Consider the following 21,762-nt stretch of genomic DNA (forward strand, 5'->3'; position numbering starts at 1 on the left):
TGGAGTGGGAACAGTGCAGTGGCATGGTGTGCAGTGCACCACCCACACTTTACTGATTAAATGTGAGCGACAAAGACGAAGGAGATGCTGTAGATTCAAGGAGGAATAGGACTAAAGGAAACACCATTTCTATCCTCAGAGAGGAGGTGGAGACGTTGGAAAGATTCAGCTACCTGGAGGTTCACTGGGTTCACCTTGACAACAGACAGGACTGGAAGTACAACACTGAGGCTGAAGAGACAAAGAAACTCTACTTTTTGACAAAGTTGTGGTTCTTTAAGGTGGTCAGCCAGCAGAATGTTGCATATATGTAGACACAGTTTTAAACTTTTAAAAGCAACTTTTATCCATCCTTTTTCAATTTTGTGGTTTATATACAGTCTCTAATACTGTAATTTATTATTCTTTTGGCAGAAACAGGTTCAAGTGTTGCTCTAGGTTGCTGTTTTTGTTAGATAAATCAGAATTGTAGAAAATAAAGAAGAATCTGCTCTTGCATCCCAGCCAGGTCAACCACTTTTTTTTAGCATCCCCTGGAAACACTTCCATTGCATTTCGAGAATAGCAGCATGTTTGTGTATTGGTCAACTAGACCATTATCTCCTGTCTTGCTGCCAATCATCAGGACGGCATGGTAACATCTGAGTGTGTGTTGGTTACTGGTGGAGCTGGCCAGATGAGAGCGTTTGGTTTGGTTTGAGTTAAATTTAGTGTGAAAAATGGAGGCGGCCGATTCTTCTTGTCTAGATTTGCCTCGTTAAGCTGTAAACCAACCAAGTGGTTTGAGAAATAGACTGTTTTGCTAATTCCTACTGTCACTGTTTATAGTCATTCAGCAAAAGAACACAATACAACATAACCTTTTTACAACAACGTTCTCACATCACGCTCCCTCACACACTGGCAAAATGGGGTTGAAACTGTATTGAACTATGGGGTCTCTTCTCTCAACATTTATTTGCTTCTGGCTGCCTGACATGCTGCGTTCAATAAAAGTGAACATGTATATACGCACTGATATGATGAACACACAAACACAAACGCAGTCTGAAGACTTGCTGACAGGGTGAAACCCCCGTCGTTTCGCTGAGGCAGGGATCTGTGGCAGCTTGTCTCCTGATTCCCTCCATTAGAGCTTCAGCTCCACACAGTCTCATCCTCCCTGTAGTCAGTCACCAAGTCTCAAATCAACTAATCTAATTCACCGAGCGGGGGCGCAAGACAAGACAAGACAAGAAGAACGTCTCGGAGATGATCAGCTCGCTGCCAACAGGAGCGAAAAGTCTTGTTTCTGCAGAGGTTAAAGGGATAGTTCACCCAAAATTGAAATTTCACTCATTATCTACTCACCCTCATGTGGACTAAGGGCTGGGAGAAGTTTCAGAGTCCTCCGTGGCTTCTCTGAGTTACAGGGAAATGCCCGAAATGCGAAATTGTCCCGAAAAAAATTAAATAAGTCTATATTTCAAGCTTGTTTTGTAGCAGAAGCTCCTTGAAGCTTCAGACCCTGGTTCGTCCAAATTTGAGGAGCTTCCGCTACAAACAAGCTTGAAATATAGACTTATTTAATTTTTTTCGGGACAATTTTGCATTTCGGGGCTTCAATACAAGACGGACATTACATACGAGCAGCATGGAGGTATTTGGATGTTTTTTGGTGTGTCTTTTTGTTACAAAGACAGTTGGTATCCATTTGCAACCGTTATATGGGCATGCACTGCTACGCCGAGACCCCCTGTAACTCAGAGAAGCCACGGAGGACTCTGAAACTTCTCCCAGCCCTTAGTCCACATGAGGGGGAGGAGATAATGAGTGACATTTCAATTTTGGGTGAACTATCCCTTTAAGGCATTAAACAGTAATATGTAGCACTTTATCTCAGAACTGTAGGTTTTATTAATTTGACCGGTTTTACCATTTTTGTATGGTTTTATTGTTTTATTATTCCTATACGCAAATCCTGAATGAATGAATGTAGCACTTTAGTTTATTTATGAACCGTTGGTTTTATTCTATTGGTTTAGTGTTTCTTTGTATTGAACCACCGCGCACGGAGCACTGCTGGTTTGATCAGTTTTATGGATTTATTGATTTTATTGATTTATTTGTATAAGAGTGGAAGCACCCTTCACTGTTTTAAATGTGTGCAAGCACTTTGTATGAATGTCTCGTATCATGTATTGTTTTGTGTATTGCAGTGGCTCAGAGCCCAAAAAACAAAAATTTCCCTTTGAGACAATAAAGTACAATCCAATCCATTGAGGCTCCTGCTGTGTGTTACTCAGTAACTCAGGTAAGAAGACGATGACCCTGATTACAGTGGTGAATTGAGTAAACTCTGTGGTGGCAGCTGATATAAAGTTACACAACCTGCAGGTCGTATTTACAAACCTCTTCTTTACCGAAAGCAACTAATAGTTTGGTCCTTGAGATTCAGGGTAATTGTATGGAACGTTTTTATTTTTACTTTTTCCTATATTACTAATCCTACACTATTACATTTAATGGTGCAGTAACACCTTTAGTCCCTGAACGTTAGTTAGTACATTATTAAGCATTAATATATAAACTAATGTGTTAATTAATGCTGAGTAATGCATACATAATGATAACTGATTACATTATTCAACTTTTATTATTACTTAATTTATTAACTAACTTTGAGTAGTAAACATTCACATAGATGACATTAATTAATGTGTTTCCTAATCCTAAGTAATACATAATAATGATTGTTAATATATCTTTTAACAGTTAATTAATGCTTAATAATACTAACTAACATTAATTAAGGGACCCTTATTGTAAAGTGTGACCAGTGGTGCAAATTTTTATTGAAGCACTGTAAATGTCAGATACTTTCAGACTTTTACTTAACTGGAATCATTGTTTGGTAAGATACTTGTACTTTGACTCAAGTATTGCTTTCAAGTACAAGACTGGTTGTAACACACAGAGGTGGAGGACCAGGACACAACGGAGGCTGTTACTATGGTTACATCTCAGAAATATGTTTCAGATGTGACACTGAAGTTGGCTCTTTTCTGCACTGTACCTGGCTGTGTGCGAAAGTAAGGCCTTTCTGATATCTGCTCCACTTTAACCAAGATCACAGGAGTTAATGTTCCAATGGACCCAGAACTTTGTTTATTGGGAAACTTCACAAGTATATGCAGTTCTATGAACAATGCACAACTCAAATTCATGGAAGTTGCCCTATGTGTTGCTAAGAATTGTATCGCAGTGTCATGGAAATCTGATTCCCCTCTTCTTATTGACAGGTGGTCTTCTGAGATGAATAGTTGCATCCCCCTGGAAAAAATCACTTATTGTCTTAGAAAACGATATAACGCCTTTTTGAAAATGGCAGCCATATCTTGACCATATCGGTACATCTGTTACACCAAGTACTTAGTCATTTGTATTGACCTTGCACACTGACTGACCTCTTTTTTTTTCTTTTTTTCTCTCAGGGTGGAATAGGGTGGGTGGTGGGTTTATAGAGTAAGGAAGGTTAATCCTCCATGTTTTGTGTTGTGTCTTTATACTGTTGGTATATGGATGTTTGTTTGTATTGCATATATATAAAACTGGAAAATAAAATGTTAAAAAAAAAAAAAAACTATGGTTACAGCACAGGCCAGGCCATGCTTGTAAAAGAGTTTTTTTTTATCTCAAGCAATTTGCCTGGTAAAATAAAGGTTAAATAAACCAACGGCCGCAGCAACAGTGTGACAGGCTGTAAACTCCTCACACCAAGTCTTGTCAAACCACCAAACTGAGTGGGAGTGGACACAGTGGTGGAAGTGGACTGTAGTGTGACTCTCAGCTCCTGTTTTCCTATAACAGAGCAGAGTTACGACAAGACACTAATGTTTCCTCTTTCTGACAGTGTATAAGATCAGGTGCCTACACATCCCACATCATAAACAACACAGACATCAAATGAGAGTTTTTAGGTCAAACATGAGCATCATAGAGCACTATGGTGTCAGGGTGACTCAACTGGCATTACATAAACACAAACCAGAGGCTGAATGATGTATTTGTTCTACTTGTAGATGATGTGTTATAGAAAATACTGTAATGCATCAGTAATAATGTTGAGTGTGTACAAAAATGAGAAATGTGAATAAGAAAAGGCACCAACAAACCACAAGCACCTGACAAATGAATAAAGTAAAGATGTCACCTCCCCGTCCCACACCGGGAGTTAGAAGTGCTGACTCCCAGTCGACTATGAAAACCCTGACTCAGGGACAGTCCTAAAAAAAAACAAAAAAAAAAAACTTGCACACAGACAATTGCAGATAATTGCAAATATCTTGCTGCCAGTGGAAATGGCTCCGGTGTTGAGTAATTAAATCATATCACATGAGAAATGAGAGGGGCTTTTTATGGATTAATGTGTAATTCATCACTAAATTTACCTTGTTTATTCGCAGTTTAGTGTTCATCATGTCAACATTTTGATGGATGGATCTGTCTGTTAAACGCTTAAAGGGATAGTTCAACATTTTGGCAAATTGGCCAATTGCCATAATCCCTATAGTCATAGCAGTAGGTTCGTTACCTTTAATTGTCGGTGCAAGCTGTTTTTAGAACGGTGGAGCAGAGCGGTGAGCTGCTCAGAGCTACGCTATGGAGGCTCATGGGATTTCTTGGTTTCAAACTCATCAAATACACAATCCAACAACTCCAAAACACTCTGGTGGACAAGTTGTGAGCTGCACATTCACCACGCTATGAGATAATAACACAACGTTACCAGACAGAGTTGTTTTAGAGGTAAATACAGAGACTGCTTGATGAAAAACTGTCCCTGAAGGCAACGCGCATCAGCGGTTTTGCATGAATTTACCTCGAAAACAACTCTTGTCTGGTAACGTTGTGTTATTATCACATAGCGTGGTGAATGTGCAGGTCACAACTTGTCCACCAGAGCGTTGTGGAGTTGTTGGATTGTGTATTTGATGAGTTTGATGAGGGAAACCCTAAGAAATCCCATGAGCCTCCGTAGCGTAGCTCTGAGCAGCTCACGGCTCTGCTCCGCCGTTCTAAAAATGCAGCGACAATTAAAGGTAACGAACCTACTGCTACTGCTATGACTATAGGGATTATAGTGATTTCTTTCAAAAGGCATCTGTTTAAATTGTACAACCCAAAAGCCAGAATGAGAATTAAAAAAAACACTGAATCAAAGTTGTGTTGCCATAAAGAAGGGGAAGGAGCCATGATGAGTCTGAACCAACTCTATATCTATAACAGCTGTTGCACGGATGCAGTGTTTCTAAAAAAATAAAAATAAAAACTTTGCAAAAGGTAAAAGCATCGCTCACTTGCTCTGTGTCATTTGAAAAAGGTTTGTGTGAGACTGAGGAGTCTACAGCACAGTCTGCCAGGCCAGACATACATCTCAAAAATGTTAAAGAAAAAAGAAATGAAGTTAAAAAAAAAAAAACAATGAAAAAAAAACCTGATTTGACAGACAGCTTGGCAGCAACATCAGGAGTCAGGAAGCGGCCACAGAGTTTTCACACCACAGCATGGGAGCACAACACACAGTCTAGGTCAGAACACTGCCTATCCATCTCCACACCCACTCCCTCACTCTGGAGATGGGTGAGCAGCAGCTTCTTCGCCTTCCCTTTCATGACCTGCCTTGTCAGATTAACTTAAGTCTGCAGGGCTGATACTGAGGCTGTCACATGTTCACAGTGTGAATGTGTGTGTCTCTCTGTGTGTGTGTCTCTGTGTGTGTGTGTATGAATAGCACAGGTTGTCTGTAACCTCTCCATTTGGATTTGGAAAGGGAGATGGCAGTGAAGAGTAGCAGAGGTAGGATGAAGACTGCGATGAGTCTATTTAAATTGTAAAAAAACAAAAAACAGAATGAACAGAACGATGACAATTCTCTTTAAAAAAAAAATCCTTATTTCAATTAAAGGTCCCATATTTTGCACTTCTTGAGTGTTTGATTTAAAGGTATAGTATGTAGGAATTCCCCCCATCTAGCGGTGCGGTTGCATATCGGAACGCATTCTTGATGTTGCATTCACATGAAATCGGGCAGACATCAGACAGACAACAGACACTGCATGTAACAGGATAAACAAGCGTCTATATGTTGTCATGGTGATGTCGTATTGTTTACCTGACCCACGTTTTACCGTCTTTCTCTCGTCGAGTAAAATGACATCCGGTTGGTTTGCCGACGGCTGTCTGCCCGATTTCACGTGAATGCAACATCATTCGCGCCAGTTTTAACAGGCGCTACCTGGAAAACTTTCTCCCCGAACCCGAACATAAAAAATGGCGATGCAACATGGCCGCCTCGGTTCGGTGCGTCGCCCACTTATGTATTTGTAACGACTTGTAACAACTCATTCTAAGGTACCAGAAAGCTTTCATTTGTATGCAGCTGTGATTCAACTTCAGTGAAATATTTGCTAATAAAAAGCCAAATAAGTTACATACTGGGGCTTTAAAGTGTTGACGTCTCCTCTCTCAGGCCTTCTTCTCTGGAGCTTTAGTAACAACAGGTCAGTGAGCCAATCAGTGGAGAGATGTCCCTCCTCGGATTGGCCGATGTGTCCTGAGTAACAGACAGCGGGGCCAACCGCAGGTCATGGATTGTAGCCGACTTGTGTGTAGCTTGTTAAATGTCACCTATAATGGCGATGGTCAGTCGGCGCTGAGCTGAGCCAAACAGACAATAATAGCAGTCAGACTGAAACGCTCCCAGGCCGGCTGGATGGATGGATGGATGCTGTGCTGTATAACTGCAGAGCTAAACATTGGATCCAGATGCAAACCACTGGATAATCTGGTGGCATCAGGTTGATGCAGTGCCACAGTCTGCTGCTCCCGCTCCTCTCAGCTGCTGTAGACCCTGTCCCAGTGCACGTTGTGGCAATATGCTTTGCTTAGACAAACAAAGCTGTGCAGCACCTTATCCTTTTTCTTTTTTTTGTCTCTGGGCAGTGGACATCATCCCTGAATTGTGAGAAAGCAATCCACACAGCCATAATAATAGCTGGTCTTCATGCAACTGTAAACTTAAAGGAGAATTCAGGTTATTTTTGACCCCTAAGTCCAGTCGTTGTCCTGATGGTCACCCAGTGTTGGTTGGAGCAAAAAACCTGACTAAAATTGATGCAGGCAAACCAGAGTTACCATGGCTACCCGGCACTAGGGATAGCCACAACACTAACCTATGGGGGCAATTCTTTCAACCACAACAAACACTCAAAAAACAATCAAATATCTCTGGTACATGACTGGAATCCAGTATAAACAGTATAAACTTTGTGTTTTTGCATGTAGCCACTCACCTCAGATAGCCGAACTCTGAAACATCCTGGAAAGACATTACTATCCCATCACAGAGCGCCTGCTCTCCCCGCCACAGAAACTAACACTTTTTCCTTGTTGTGATTATTTCTTTACAAAAATAAACGGTCGAGCAGTGCAGTGGTAATGTCCAAAATATCTCAGATCGTTTATTTTTACAGAGTTAGGCTATCTGAGGTGATGACTACATGCAAAAACACAAAGTTTATACTGTTTATACTGGATTCCAGTCATGTACCATAGATATTTGATTGTTTTCTGAGTGTTTGTTGTGGTTGAAAGATTGCCCCCATGGCGCCGGGTAGTCATGGTGTAACTGGGTGACCATCAGGAAAACAATTTAGGGGTCAAAAATAACCATAATTCTCCTTTAAGTTTACTAATAGTGTCTTGGACATGGACCCAACAATAGACAGATTTCAGGTGGACACTAATGTTTGTCTTGTGTTATATTTTTGTTATAATTTTCTAATGTTTTGTCTGATGTGGCATTTTGTCTGATGTTTGTTTGGTATTATGTTGTGTTATATTTTGTAATGGCTTTTGTTATGAGAGACAAGTGTCTTGGATGCAAGAAAAAATTGAGAAGAGATTCTGACAAATACAGTACTCAACTCAACTCATAAAAGACGATCTGACAATCAAAAATGAGACCTTTCCAACCTTTCGTTTTGGTCATAGAGCTCTTTGAGTTTGTGGACAGTTAGCTCAATGATTATTCAGCTGTTTAAATTTGTGTTCTTGCTGAAACTTTGACCAGGACTCACATCAATAAAGTTGTACAGTACCTTCAGAGATTTAAAACATTTCACTAGATTTAGGAGATCCTGAATAGATAAAACTGCCATTGTCTCTCAATCTAAACAAACTGTGATGGAGAATTAATTTCCTGTTTGCTTTCATTTAAACTGAACACTGTGATGTCACTTCTTGAACTCGATCTTCTTGGTTTTTTACCCACATAATGATTTTAACGATTGCCGCAGTTCATTTAACTTCTGAGTTATAGCTCTGTATCGTTTTATAAATTCACCTCATGTTAATATTTCATCTGTCTCCATCCATCACATTCTCCATTTTCTCTAACAGTCATTCTTCATTTCTCCCACCCCGTCAGACCGAGGAGGACGCTGTGCTGTAATTCATATCAGTCTAGGTAGCACAGTGCCATCTAGTGCTGTGACTCTGAACACCACACACTGCTTCTGATTTACTGCTCTGGTAGAGGATAAAGAAACTAGGTACTTGTTGGACCATCTTACAATAAGTTATTATTATAATGAATGTCTGTGTTTTATATGTTTATAAAACTGAAATTGAGCCTTAGCTTTAGACAGGAAGATAGTTCATTATGGGACGGTAGCATCAAAAATGACACCATACAACACATCACAACACTCATAGTGTCTCAAATAGGTATGTCACGAATCACGATTATAGATTTTCTTGGTACGATTATTGTCAGAGAAATAATCACGGTATTACGATTATCACGATTATTATGCATTCATTAATTTCCCAACACTACGTATGTGTAAAATCAAATATAGTCTAAATAATTACGAAGCTAATGAAATATTTTAAGTATCTATTAATAAAGGAGCAATTATATTCCCCAGGGGAATTAACTGTCATCTTTACCAAGTGTTTAAGTTTATTTTAATCTTTTTTCTTTGTTTTTTCTAATTACAAATGACATGCAAACTTTTAAATTCCTACCGATTCAATGTTACATTAGGTAACTGGACCAGTATCTGTGCATTTACCTTTACTTTGGCGCACATGATGGTACCAACATAATCTTTTTTGGAAAGTGACGGTATTTAGGAATCTTTGCGATAAATTAATTGTGGCATTTAATACCGCGATTAATTGTGAAAACAAGTAATTGTGACATCCCTAGTCTCAAATATACTAAATATAATGTAAGAAATGTGCGTGTACTGTAGTGTGAAAGGAAGTTGTGAAGTTAAGGCTATTTCCCTTTCAACATTGTTAGCCAGAAAGCTAATTTTTACAGTCTTGGAAATCCGAAAGGGCTCCTACATTTGAAATGTGGTTGAGAGAGCTTGGAAATGTATTATACTTGGATAAAGTCAGGTACATTATATTATGCTAAAAAGGAAATCTTTCTTAAAATCTGGCAACCTTTTCTCGATTTAATGTCTAAAAACTGAATTAGTGCTATTCTGTCGCTGGGCCATTTATTTTATACCTATGTCCTGTTTGTCGCATGTCAAAAACCTCTGTCAAACAAAACCTGTACTGTTTTGTGTAGCACCACCAACTATTGCTAATATGTAAAATACAAAAAATAAATACACAAAAAAAAGAAATGTGTGTGTACCTTTGTGTTTGGCAGATGACAGTGTCAAGGTATCTGGACAGTGTTTTTTTTCTGATCACAGTTTATTTGGTTTCATTTTTAAAAACAAGGGAAAATAAAGTCAAATGCAGGCTAAAGAGAAACTACAAAAACTGCAAACTACCGAGGTACATTTTTCAAATGTTACAAAAAAAAAGTTTCTTCTTTTAAATAAACTGTTACTTTTGCTTTCTTTGATGAAACCTTTACATTTTCAACTTTCTAACAAGACTAGAACAAATAATCTCCGGGCAGCTAAATATGAACAGAAACTAAAATCAGTGAAAACAGTCACTAAAACCACACTGGGTGTTTGTGGACTGCTTTCCTCTGGCTGCACACGCTCATTCGTGTGAACTAACTTTTGTTGTTGCCTCCTCCGTTTTCTATAATCTTGCGCTTCTTCTCCTGTGTGGATGCTTTGAAGACGTTGACTCTGTAAAACTGCAGCTCTTTGATGCTCTCCTGTATGTCGTCCAACGCTCTAAAAAGGACACAAAAAGAGGTTTTATTGTATTACTATACTACTATAGTGCTTACTATAATGCATGCCGGTTAAAGGGATAGTAGCATTTTAAATCTTTGGGCAGGGCTATGGGCTGGCGTTGCTAACGGGAGGAGTGCAGAGAGTCTTCTACTGCAATTAAAGTAGTTAGGGGCTATTTGTAGATCATACAGCCCCACTTTAAAAAAAATGCTACTATCCCTTTAACCCGAGTGAGAAATAAACGAGTACATTTATTTCAACTTGGATCCTATTTTTTGAGGTTTTTGCGATCAATGCTGCTAGAATTCATCTGATGAGGCAAAAATAAAACAAGACCTGAAGTAAGTTTAAGAGAAAACAAAGCTAAATTTAATCTGACAACCCAAACTATCTATTATAAAGCCATATGTCTATAACAGCTTCACACAGAAGTGAGTGGTGCCTGGGGCAGAAACATCTGGCGCAAAATCTCCCTCCTGCAAACATATTGTTTGTAACAGAAACAAACAAATTGTTCTGTGACTATTCAACTATTCAATACTTGTTAAAAAAGCAAGGACATTACTACTGGAAGTACTCAGCAGAAAGAACAACGTGCTACACATAAGTGATTACTTTCACAATCAAGCCGTTAGCTACACAAGTGGTTTGTTTCACGACTTCAAGGGTGAATTTCAATTCCAATTGCAACTCTCAAGCTCAACCCTTAATCTTAGTAGCCCTCAAAACCAAGTGTTTAGGGTTATTTTGTGACTTAGAAATAAATGGGACACCCCTTAAATGCAGATACGTCTTCAGACTGTGGGGGGTTTGGCATTAGTTTTTTTTTTTTTTTTAACCCTGCCAGTTAATGAGGCAAAAAAATTCCATTGTTGTTCTTTTTAAAGGTTGCCTTGTACAAACTGGCAAAGGGACAATCGATGAAAACTAGCTTTTTAAGCTAATTCGAGTGCATTTACATGTGTGTTTTTTTAATACAATGTTTATTAATGTGCATTGTACCTTTCAAATAAACTAAAGTGAAGCCAGTTTAATCATAAGCCACAAACGCAGCTACTGTATCACCGACGGGTCCATCAGGTCCATGTGTTTGAAATCGTTGAGGACTATCTGTCAGCTATTACTTCAGTTATTAGTTGTTTTTTAGCCTATAAGTTAGTTGAGTTAGTTATAAATTGATATTCAAACAAATAATCTGTGTAAATACCACAACCGTGGACATATTCAGCTGAAAGTTACCGCATACCACGGCTTATTGAAAGGTAAACACCAACTGTTAACTGTCCGTCTGCTGTCTGCCCAATTTCAGGTGAATGCAGCATGAAAAATACTAATAATAATTGAGTTGCTTACGATATACAACCGCAACGCTAGATGAGAGTAATTCCTACACAATGTACCTTTAACAACTACATTACCACTGAGAAAAATGACTCACTAGAGACTGAGGGTTAAGATAGGAATTGAAATTCACCCCAAACTTTCCTGTTGACCTACATCAGGGGTGCTCATTGATCGCGAAGACATTTGGGTCGATCGCGTGATGAAGAACAAAAAAAAAAAAAAAAAAATTAAAAACACAGTTGTCTGGACAGCAGGCATTTTTCCTCACAACCGACCCATAGACTGTAAAAGAACCGACCTCAAAAGCGAGGGCAGGTCCGCCGAAGCATCATTCCGGGTGAATCAAGCTCTCCGCCCCGTTGTCTTTGTTGTTAATTTGTTGCCGCTCCAGAGCGCACATGGCTACTTAATTATGCACGTGCTGACCACATATGGTTGTGCTGTGCTGAGGCATTCTGGGGGTGGAATATGAGGTGTGTTCATGTCCGCACCATTCTTGGGTCCGGTGTGATTTATCAATGGAATATTGCGCAGAGTTGAGACAAAAATTGGTAGATCATTTTGACTTGGTCACTTTAAAAGTAGCTCTCAGGCTGAAAAAGTGTGAGCACCCCTGACCTACATGATGTGACTAATGGCCCTTTTCAACTCAACTCGCCTGTTTTGGGAAAGTTTAGCTAAGAACTTGCCTTTTTTTTTTTTTTTGTAACACCTGACGCTCCCACCAAGTTGAGGCGATACTACAGACAACTGATTGCAGAGATAACTGCCACTACTGCATCATCGTTGTGTGAGATGTGAAACTCTGAATCAACCCTCTGTTTTCAAAACGCTGTTGACAGCTCGCTGCAGAGTCAGACTGTCAAATTCCTGCTCATTATTGCTCAATACGTTCACTCAGTATGGAAATCTTTGAACCCTGTGTTGTTGTCGCGTGTTTTTCCCCATTGGTTACCTGTGGGAGGCTTTCTTGTGAGGTACCATCTTATATTCTTCTGGAAACCACCGTCTGGAAGTGTAACAGAACAAAAATAAAACCCCAAATCAATCTCCTTTTATGTTTTAAATTCTGATGCATCACTGAGAGGATTTTTTATCAAAGCTGTAATGAGATTAGCAAAGTATCCATTTGTCTTGCTAAACAGTCTGGAAAAAAATCTATAGTGTCCATAATGTTTATGGAGTGCTTCTATGTGGTGGATGACAGGTGAGACGAATGTGGAGAGAGTATTAAAGGGATAGTTCACCCAAAATTGAAATTGCACTCATTATCTACTCACCCTCATGTGGACTAAGGGCTGGGAGAAGTTTCAGAGTCCTCCGTGGCTTCTCTGAGTTACAGGGGGTCTCGACGTAGCAGTGCATGTCCATATAACGGTTGCAAATGGATACCAACTGTCTTCGTAACAAAAAGACACACCAAAAAACATCCAAATACCTCCATGCTGCTCGTATGTAATGTCTGTCTTGTATTGAAGCCCCAAAATGCGAAATTGTCCAGAAAAAAAAATTAAATAAGTCTATATTTCAAGCTTGTTTTGCAGCGGAAGCTTCTCGAAGCTCCTCTTCCCGGTTCGTCAAATTTGGACGAACTGGGAAGAGGAGCTTCTGCTACAAACAAGCTTGAAATATAGACTTATTTAATTTTTTTCGGGACAATTTCGCATTTCGGGGCTTCAATACAAGACGGACATTACATACGAGCAGCATGGAGGTATTTGGATGTTTTTTGGTGTGTCTTTTTGTTACGAAGACAGTTGGTATCCATTTGCAACCGTTATATGGACATGCACTGCTACGCCGAGACCCCCTGTAACTCAGAGAAGCCACGGAGGACTCTGAAACTTCTCCCAGCTCTTAGTCCACATGAGGGTGAGTAGAAATTTCAATTTTGGGTGAACTATCCCTTTAAAATACTTTTCCATCCATCCAGACATAATGACATAACATCATCTGACCAAAACCCAAACACTCACAGAACAAGGGATCATTGCAAAGAACATAAAAGCTGAGAGACTCTAATACAAACAGTACATCAACTCCCACTACTCTACAAATACTGGCCTGCAAATCTCCTTAATGGTGCTGACATCAATGATTCTGTAATGGAGGTGGTACATAAACTGTGGCATGTGCTTGTCCAGGAACCTCTTGTCTGCGTGCACAGAGTTTCCTGCAAGGACAGAAATCACAAGACATGAGTGTTGGGAGTTCAAAGTCGTTCTGAGTCTGAATAACAGTTCTGTTGCTGCTGCTGCCGCTGAAGAAGAACATAACTCACCAGCGAGGGGACACTGTCCTGGCGGGGTGTGCTGTCTGACGAAGGACAGGAACTCGTATTCTGCTTGTTCCAGGGAGATTTTACTGTCCCGTACAGCCTGAGTCAGTCCTGACTGAGACACAGAACCAGCAGCTGTTTACAGTGTGCTCACAAAGTTGTCCTGAAGTTGAAATTGTCCCGAAAAAAATTAAATAAGTCTATATTTCAAGCTTGTTTTGTAGTGGAAGCTTCTCAAAGCTCCTCTTCCCGGTTCATCAAATTTGGACAAACCGGGAAGAGGAGCTTCCACTACAAACAAACTTGAAATATAGACTTATTTAATTTGTTTCGGGACAATTTTGCATGTCGGGGCTTCAATACAAGACGGACATTACATACGAGCAGCATGGAGGTATTTGGATGTTTTTTGGTGTGTCTTTTTGTTACGAAGACAGTTGGTATCCATTTGCAACCGTTATATGGACATGCACTGCTACGCCGAGACCCCCTGTAACTCAGAGAAGCCACGGATAACTCTTTGGGTGAACTATCCCTTTAATACCATTTTGTCTGGAATATTTTAACTTCACTGTGCAAAGGGATGTTTCATGTTAGCAAAGTAAGAAAATACTGATACACTAAAATACTGTTATATTTTATGATGTGATACTTCATCAATAGTTTACATGGTGGCAGTGGCTCTGTGTTGTATTTGAGCCTCCAGTTGATGCTTGTTCATAAAGCGCAAAAAGTAGTCAGTCCCTCCAGAAAAACGTGATTATGCAATAAGCAGCCAAAGTCCACACAGCCACACACGGCTGCATTTTTTCAAAGACGCCGTACTTTTGTTGCATAAAACACTGATTTCTGCGCAAAATACGCAGGGCTTGCATGATTTCATAATCCAACCTTTTTCGTTGCAAAAAGGTCACATTTGTCTTCGCAGAAAGTTGAAAAATGTTGCGTTTACTTAACACAAGAGCAGCCATTTTCCTCCGGTTGCCTTGGGAACGTTATGAAGTGACATCATTGGAAAGTCATTCAGGAGTTGATGCAACTTTACAGTCGGAAGATTGCACTTTTTTGTTACCAGTTGGTTAAATCATACTAGTTTAAAAAACCTTACAGTTGTAAGTATATTAGTAGTATGTAAATTTATGTTACAGTAAGAGATTGCACTTTGTGCATTGGAAGCACTTATTTTAACAGATGTCTGTTTTGTATAGCTACCTCTGTAAAACAGGAAGCACACATTTTATTATATTGTTTAATTTATTCATTTTTTCAGAAGTTGTAGTGTGTTTGTTTTGTAAAGCTACAGAACTTGTTTGACTCATCAACGTTTTGTAAGTTTGAGCCATGTGTTTATTAAGGTCTGAAATAAAACAAGATGAGAACTTAATTATTCAGCACTTTCTGTGATGTAGTATGCTTGCTTATCATAGGAAGTCATTAGAAATGACTCTCTACATTAAAGTAGTAGCCTAGTGAGAACAGAGTGTTGGGGAATCCCTTTTTTTTCTTATTCATCAAACTGCAATTTTTGCAAATTCCTGCAATTTCATCACATAAAATTGCATAAATATCCCGCATATTCCATCGCATTTTTTAAGAAAACGTGCCGCATAATCAAAATAATCAATCAAAACTCTGCATTTTTCTGGAAGGACTGAGAAGTACTAGTCCTATGACGCACTATGTATTCCCTTATTTACAGAATCCAACTTTATCATATCACCACCATGTTGTATGATTAATGTTGCCAGATTCTTGCCAATACGCAGCGCAGCTCTGTTTGATGTATGAGTCTGATGCTTGGAATATATTCACAGCTTTACAGATTGTGGTACAGTATGCCAACAGGACTGTGCTCAGCTGTTTTTTTGATAATGTTTTGAGTAGATTAATCTCCAAATATTTGAGTAGAGTGAAACACAAATACGGTAAGTTTTTCCTCTAAGTCCAAGCACTTAAACGTCTTCTTACCTTTCCATGATGCTCTTTACACCACTCCGACATCCCATCCAGCAGCTCGTCTGGCTGGTTGATGATCAAGTTGGGCCCCTGCCGACCGAGAACACTTTGAGTTAAATTCATAGGATGGATAGAAGATAAGAGGCAGTCCAGTCAGTGGTGTTTAGGTTTATATTACCTGAGCCAAAACGTTGAGGTCAGAGTCTGTGATGATGCAGGCCATTTCAATGATCTGGTCCTTCTCAATGTCCAGACCTGTCATCTAAAAGATAAATGGGAGTTAATGCAAAGGGAGTTAAGATTTCTGTGGGTGTGCTCTGTGCATCTTGGCAGCAAACAGACAAATTCCTACGAATGAGAACATAAACTTTGAGCCTGTTGTCACACAAAATTAAATTACGCATCACTGAGGTTGACCAGTTGACCAAATGTGGGTTGAATTATTACACAAATACACAATTTATCAACAGTGAGTGTGTAAATATAACAGTGTTGACATCATATCATAGTGTCATCGTGTGTAAACAAACTTGCGCTGTTGTAATGATTGATTAGGACCATGGCAACAAACCATCGAACCACACCTCAGTGACATTTATTTGCAACAAGGTTTTCCTGCTGTGTAATGACGGCTGCTGCTGCAGCCTGTTAGTCATGTTGCCTCTCTGCCTTTTCGCACTGTGAAGGTTTGTTTGGGGATTCATTCAGGTCAGGATTAGATGTGCCTTCTTGTTTGTAACTTTAATTGTGTGACATTAAAGTATGCTAATATCACTGTGTGCTGCTGCCTGCTCACATTAATACTTAACATACAACCTCCATTTAAAGGGATAGTTCAACATTTTGGCAAATTGGCCCATTGCCATAATCCCTATAGTCATAGCAGTAGGTTCGTTACCTTTATTTGTCGGTGCAAGCTGTTTTTAGAACGGCGGAGCAGAGCCGCGAGCTGCTCAGAGCTACGCTACGGAGGCTCATGGGATTTCTTGGTTTCCCTCATCAAACTCGTCAAATACAAAATCCCAAAACTCCAAAACGCTTTCGTGGACAATTTGTGACCTGCACATTCACCACGATATGAGATAATAACGGAACGTTACGAGACTGAGCAGTTTTCGAGGGAAATACAGAGTCTGCTTGCTGAAAAACTGTCCCTGAAGGCAACGCGCATCAGCGGTTTTGCATGAATTTCCCTCTAAAACAACTCTGTCTCATAACGTTGTGTTATTATCTCATAGCGTGGTGAATGTGTAGCTCACAACTTGTCCACGACAGCGTTTTGGAGTTGTTTGATTGTGTATTTGATGAGTTTGATGAGGGAAACCAAGAAATTCCCTTAGCCTCCATAGCATAGCCCTGAGCAGCCTGCTGCTCTGCTCCGCCGTTCTAAAAATAGCTTGCACCGACAATTAAAGGTAGCGAACCTACTGCTATGACTATAGGGATTATGGCAATGGGCCAATTTGCCAAAATGTTGAACTATCCCTTTAAGTGGACAGTTGGAGGAACAGTATACCATTGAACTGGTGCTAAACTACTGTTAAACAAAACAAGAGCGTAATTTATCTATCTATTTAAAATCTAATCCAGCCTGTCCAAAGGAGGTAATAATATTCATTAAATCAGCTGGTTGCTAGTTGTTAGAGATAAAGCTAGCAGAGGACGCCACAGAAATTCGCCGGTAGGATTTAGCTGATCTGGGAACTGATCGGGTTTTTCTCTCCGAATCAAATTTGGTCTTTACATTGCATTAATGACAAGGTGTGGTGTGTTATGTTATAAGGCTCAATGTTAGCCTTGTTATAGCCTATAGCTGCTTAAATCACAAACTGTGTCATTAGTTCATTTGCCTGGTAAGAAATATCTACACAGTGGCAAGTTATGATAAATTAATAAATAGAAGTTCACAGATGATATAGGCTACCTATAAGAATTTTGCATGGCGACATGTTTCAGACCTAGGAAATATAGGATGATGAGTAGATGGCTGGTCTGCAGCTATTATTTTCATGTATTTTATTCTGGGTTTTTTCTTCTATTTTTTTTTTTGTTGCTTTAACGTTGTATATTATCTAATTTGTGAGAGGATTTCTTCTTTTTTTTTTGTATTGAACTGTTTCATTTCTATTTTTTCAATGAATGAAACAAATAAACTAAGCTAAAACTAAACTAATGAGCTTTAGTCCTGTCAGAATACACTTGTTAATCACCCACCACCACAACTGTTTAACAACAAAATAAAATGCATTAAGAAGAATAATGGTGGTAAATGACTGAAACACCTTTAACTACTGTAAGGAACATGGGAATGCCTAAATAAAGAGGTATATTACACTTGTCCTCTTATCAGCGTTAATGATTTTGCACTTTTCCCTGCATTAGAACCAGTGTTGGGAACGTTACTTTTAAAAAGTAATTAGTTATAGTTACTAATTACTTCTCCCAAAAAGTAACTGAGTTAGTAACTCCACTACTTCACTATAATAGTAACTAGTTACCAGGGAAAGTAACTATTGCGTTACTTTTTCTTTCTTTTTTTTAAGTTTAAATATGTCGAAGAATTTGGATTTTTTTTCTCTCATTTTTAAATTGTATTTTATTGTTTTCATATATTTCACTGATCGCAATTATGGAATGCGAGTGTGTGTTTTATTGAAAGCGAGGCTGGTGTGCCTATGAAAATAGGTTACAGTGGGTTTTTTAAGTGCTGTGGCTACAAGCAAATCTCATATTGTCTCTGTACAAAGACAACAAAGACCTTTTTAAATGTGAAAACAGCGGAGACCTATTCAAGATTTGCGTTTAATAACAGGCGAAACATCGAAATTAATTTATTCATGGCCACATTAAGTGAAATTATTAACTTTACCGATTATCCATCTGATTATCTGTCCTGCTGCGAGCGCACAACAGGGTATCTGCGGATCCTTAAAAAGTCTTAAATTCATGTATCTAAAATTAAGGCCTTAAAAAGTATTACATTTATTAGAAAATTCTAAGATGGTCTTAAATATATAATACACAGCATCATAAAATATGTATGCACTTAAACTTTTATATGAAATAACAGGGTATGCGCGCGGGGTCTTAAAAAGTCTAAAATGTGAAAATCTAAATTTTAGGTCTTAAAATGTCTTAAATTTGTTGAATTATTGTGTTCAAGTCTTAAATAATTTTAGACAGGTCTTACATTTTCTTATGCCCACCATGGGCGAGCATTTCACTCGCATTTGCCCCTAAAAAAAAAAAAACATGTGTGAACCGGAAAAATCACAAAAAGAAAGAGCACACGATTGGTCAAAAACTACAAATCCCACAATTCTCTGGCCTCAACAATAACAGTAGTTAGTGTAAGTAAGGGAGAGTGGAGCTGTAGGTGAAAAGAGGAAACAACGCCACGTCTGGTCCTGTTCTATGTTGTTCGTTCACACCGTCACCGTTTATTCGTTACGTCCGCGGTGTAAAAGGCCGTGACGCAAAGACGCGATTAGGCGCGAGACGCGGTAGACGCGACTTTTTTTTTTTTGCGACGCTACACCCGATTGTTTTATGGCGACGGGACCTTCGCGTCTTCGTCCTTTTCATCGTGTTTGGCGGGAAGACCCGCAAGGGGCTTCCCGCCAAACACGAGGAACGCTTTTTTTTCGCTCGAGTTTATACGCGCGACCAAACGCGAGATACGCGAGAAATGCGATTTATCGCTCGTTTTGACTTTGTGTAAATTCGCGTCTTCACGAGCCCGCCCATTTTCACTACAACAACAACATTTCTGCTCTCACCAACCATGGTTGAGGTCACAACGCTGATGTAGCTGCTCTGGAAGAGTTCCAGCTGATGAGCTACAGAGACTTTAGAGTCTAAAGGAGCAGTGCGTCGCTGTGTCGGACTGTTTGGATTTAATGAAGAAGCTGCACAGAGTCAGGTGAGCAGAAGCTCAGGACAAACACTTCGCTCCGGGACATAATGTAGCTACACCTCACATGTTCTTGTCTTTTACCTCAGGGAGATTAAAGTAGTGTCTGTTTCCACTTTCCCTCCGATCTCGGCAGCTTCCCTCTGCTAGTTTGTGTGTGTGAGGCTAAACTGCGTGCGTGTGTGGTTTGTGTACAAACTGAACACTGCCTCTGATTGGCTTAGCATGAAACCTTACTCTGCCTCAACCAATCATCATCACTTATGCGGTTGTCTCGTCCCTCCCTCCTCCCCCCTCCCCTCACCAAAGGAGAGGAGGAAAAAACAACAACAGTTTAGCAGCTTCTGTGTCTGAGATGAGATGAGCCAAGTCGGAGGACAACGGCTTCAAAGTAGTTTGTAACGCGCCTCATTTAATTGTCGGTAACGGTAACGGCGTTGTAACGGTGGAAATAGTAATTAGTTAGATTACTCGTTAATGAAAAAGATAACGCCGTTAGTAACGCCGTTTATTTTAACGCCGTTATTCCCATCACTGGTTATGATAAATTAATAAATAGAAGTTCACAGATGATATATAAGAATTTTGCATGGCGACATGTTTCAGATCTAGGAAATATAGGATGATGAGTAGATGGCTGGTCTGCAGCTATTATTTTCATGCATTTTATTCTGGGTTTTTTCTTCTATTTTTTTTTGTTGCTTTAACGTTGTATATTATCTAATTTGTGAGAGGAGAGGAGTTGCATTATCATTGTTTTCTTTCTTTTTTTGTATTGAACTGTTTCATTTCTATTTTTTCAATGAATGAAACAAATAAACTAAGCTAAAACTAAACTAATATGCTTTAGTCCTGTCAAAATAAACGTGTTAATCACCCACCACAACTGTTTAAGAAGAATAATGGTGGTAAATGACTTGACTGAAACACCTTAAACTACTGTAAGGAACAAGGGAATGAATGCCTATATTACACTTGTCCTCTTCTCAACGTTAATGATTTTGCACTTTTCCCTGCATTACATGCACTTTTTTTTTTTGCTTTAAAAACCCAAAGTTATGCCCTTATATATGACGAGGGGAAAACATGAAGTCAGGATGACACAAGGTACAAATGCTGTTTCAAAACATCCATGACCCACCTGCACTCGTCTGGTCTGTCTGTCAGTGACATGGCAGCTTTTATCTTTCACATTAGCCTAGAAACTTCCTGTCAGGTACTGTGCCAATGCATTTACACCACACGCAGCTTTACTATTACACACACACATGCACACACTGTATTTGACTGTATTTTGCTTTCAATATCGTGAACATCCGCATAGGTTCGTCTACTATCTCTGGTTGTTAGCTTGGTGTGTAGCTAATGATAGCAAACATACACAGAGATAAACTGCGCAGCTACAAGCCTAGTGTTAGTGTGTGTGGGTTTTATTTAGTAGGTTTTAATTAATTAAAGCCTGTGACTTGCCTCCAAGTCCACCCACACCATCCTCTGGGACATCGCCGTGGACGACATGTTGGCTCTTCTCTGGGACACCTGGACGTCCAAAGCTGCTGGTCTGAATCTGGTGGTGTTAGCAGCAGCAAATGGGTTTGTTTTACTGCTGAACAACTGCACGTTTTTCTGCAAGACACCGACAGCGATGACAGCGTGGTGTGAGTCGACAGACCGAGGTAGAGCTTGTCTGGGTCTAAACTTGCTAAGAAGAAACCCAGTGCGTGTTGTTAGAGCCCATGCCGAGGTCCGCAAACACACCACCGGCATCCTGGGCCGAAAAGCGAGCTGAACTGTCGTAAAAACAGCTCGTCACCTGACGTCACGACACCAGCATCATCAGGTCGACCAGGTCCCAGTGGTAAAAAAAATGTCAACGCACGAGGTCGCACTCACTGCAACAACGACTGGGGAAAGCTATTGCATTTAAAAAATACTACATAACATATGGGGGAGACTTTTTGTATTCAGGATCACTACATCAAGACAATTATAGTTTTGTTGCTAACTAACACATCTGCATATATTTCAGGATGTTTTGCATCCCTACAAATTATCAGAATGAGTGT

At 39.6% G+C, this 21,762-nt stretch overlaps 1 protein-coding gene across 1 annotated transcript; it reads right to left on the reverse strand.

Annotated features, from left to right (window-relative positions):
* Window positions 1-9,775: 9,775 nt before the first annotated feature.
* smfn (small fragment nuclease) lies at window positions 9,776-21,471 on the reverse strand. Its single transcript, XM_083986533.1, has 7 exons — window positions 21,167-21,471; window positions 15,962-16,045; window positions 15,796-15,873; window positions 13,831-13,942; window positions 13,614-13,722; window positions 12,505-12,558; window positions 9,776-10,202 (listed from the first exon to the last, which is right to left on the reverse strand). The coding sequence occupies exons 1-7, from the start codon at window positions 21,461-21,463 to the stop codon at window positions 10,076-10,078; spliced, it is 861 nt and encodes a 286-aa protein (XP_083842659.1). The 5' UTR covers window positions 21,464-21,471; the 3' UTR covers window positions 9,776-10,075.
* Window positions 21,472-21,762: the final 291 nt, after the last annotated feature.

The sequence above is a fragment of the Trachurus trachurus genome (assembly GCF_905171665.1).
Source record: "Trachurus trachurus genome assembly, chromosome: 14".
NCBI classification, from domain to species: domain Eukaryota; kingdom Metazoa; phylum Chordata; class Actinopteri; order Carangiformes; family Carangidae; genus Trachurus; species Trachurus trachurus.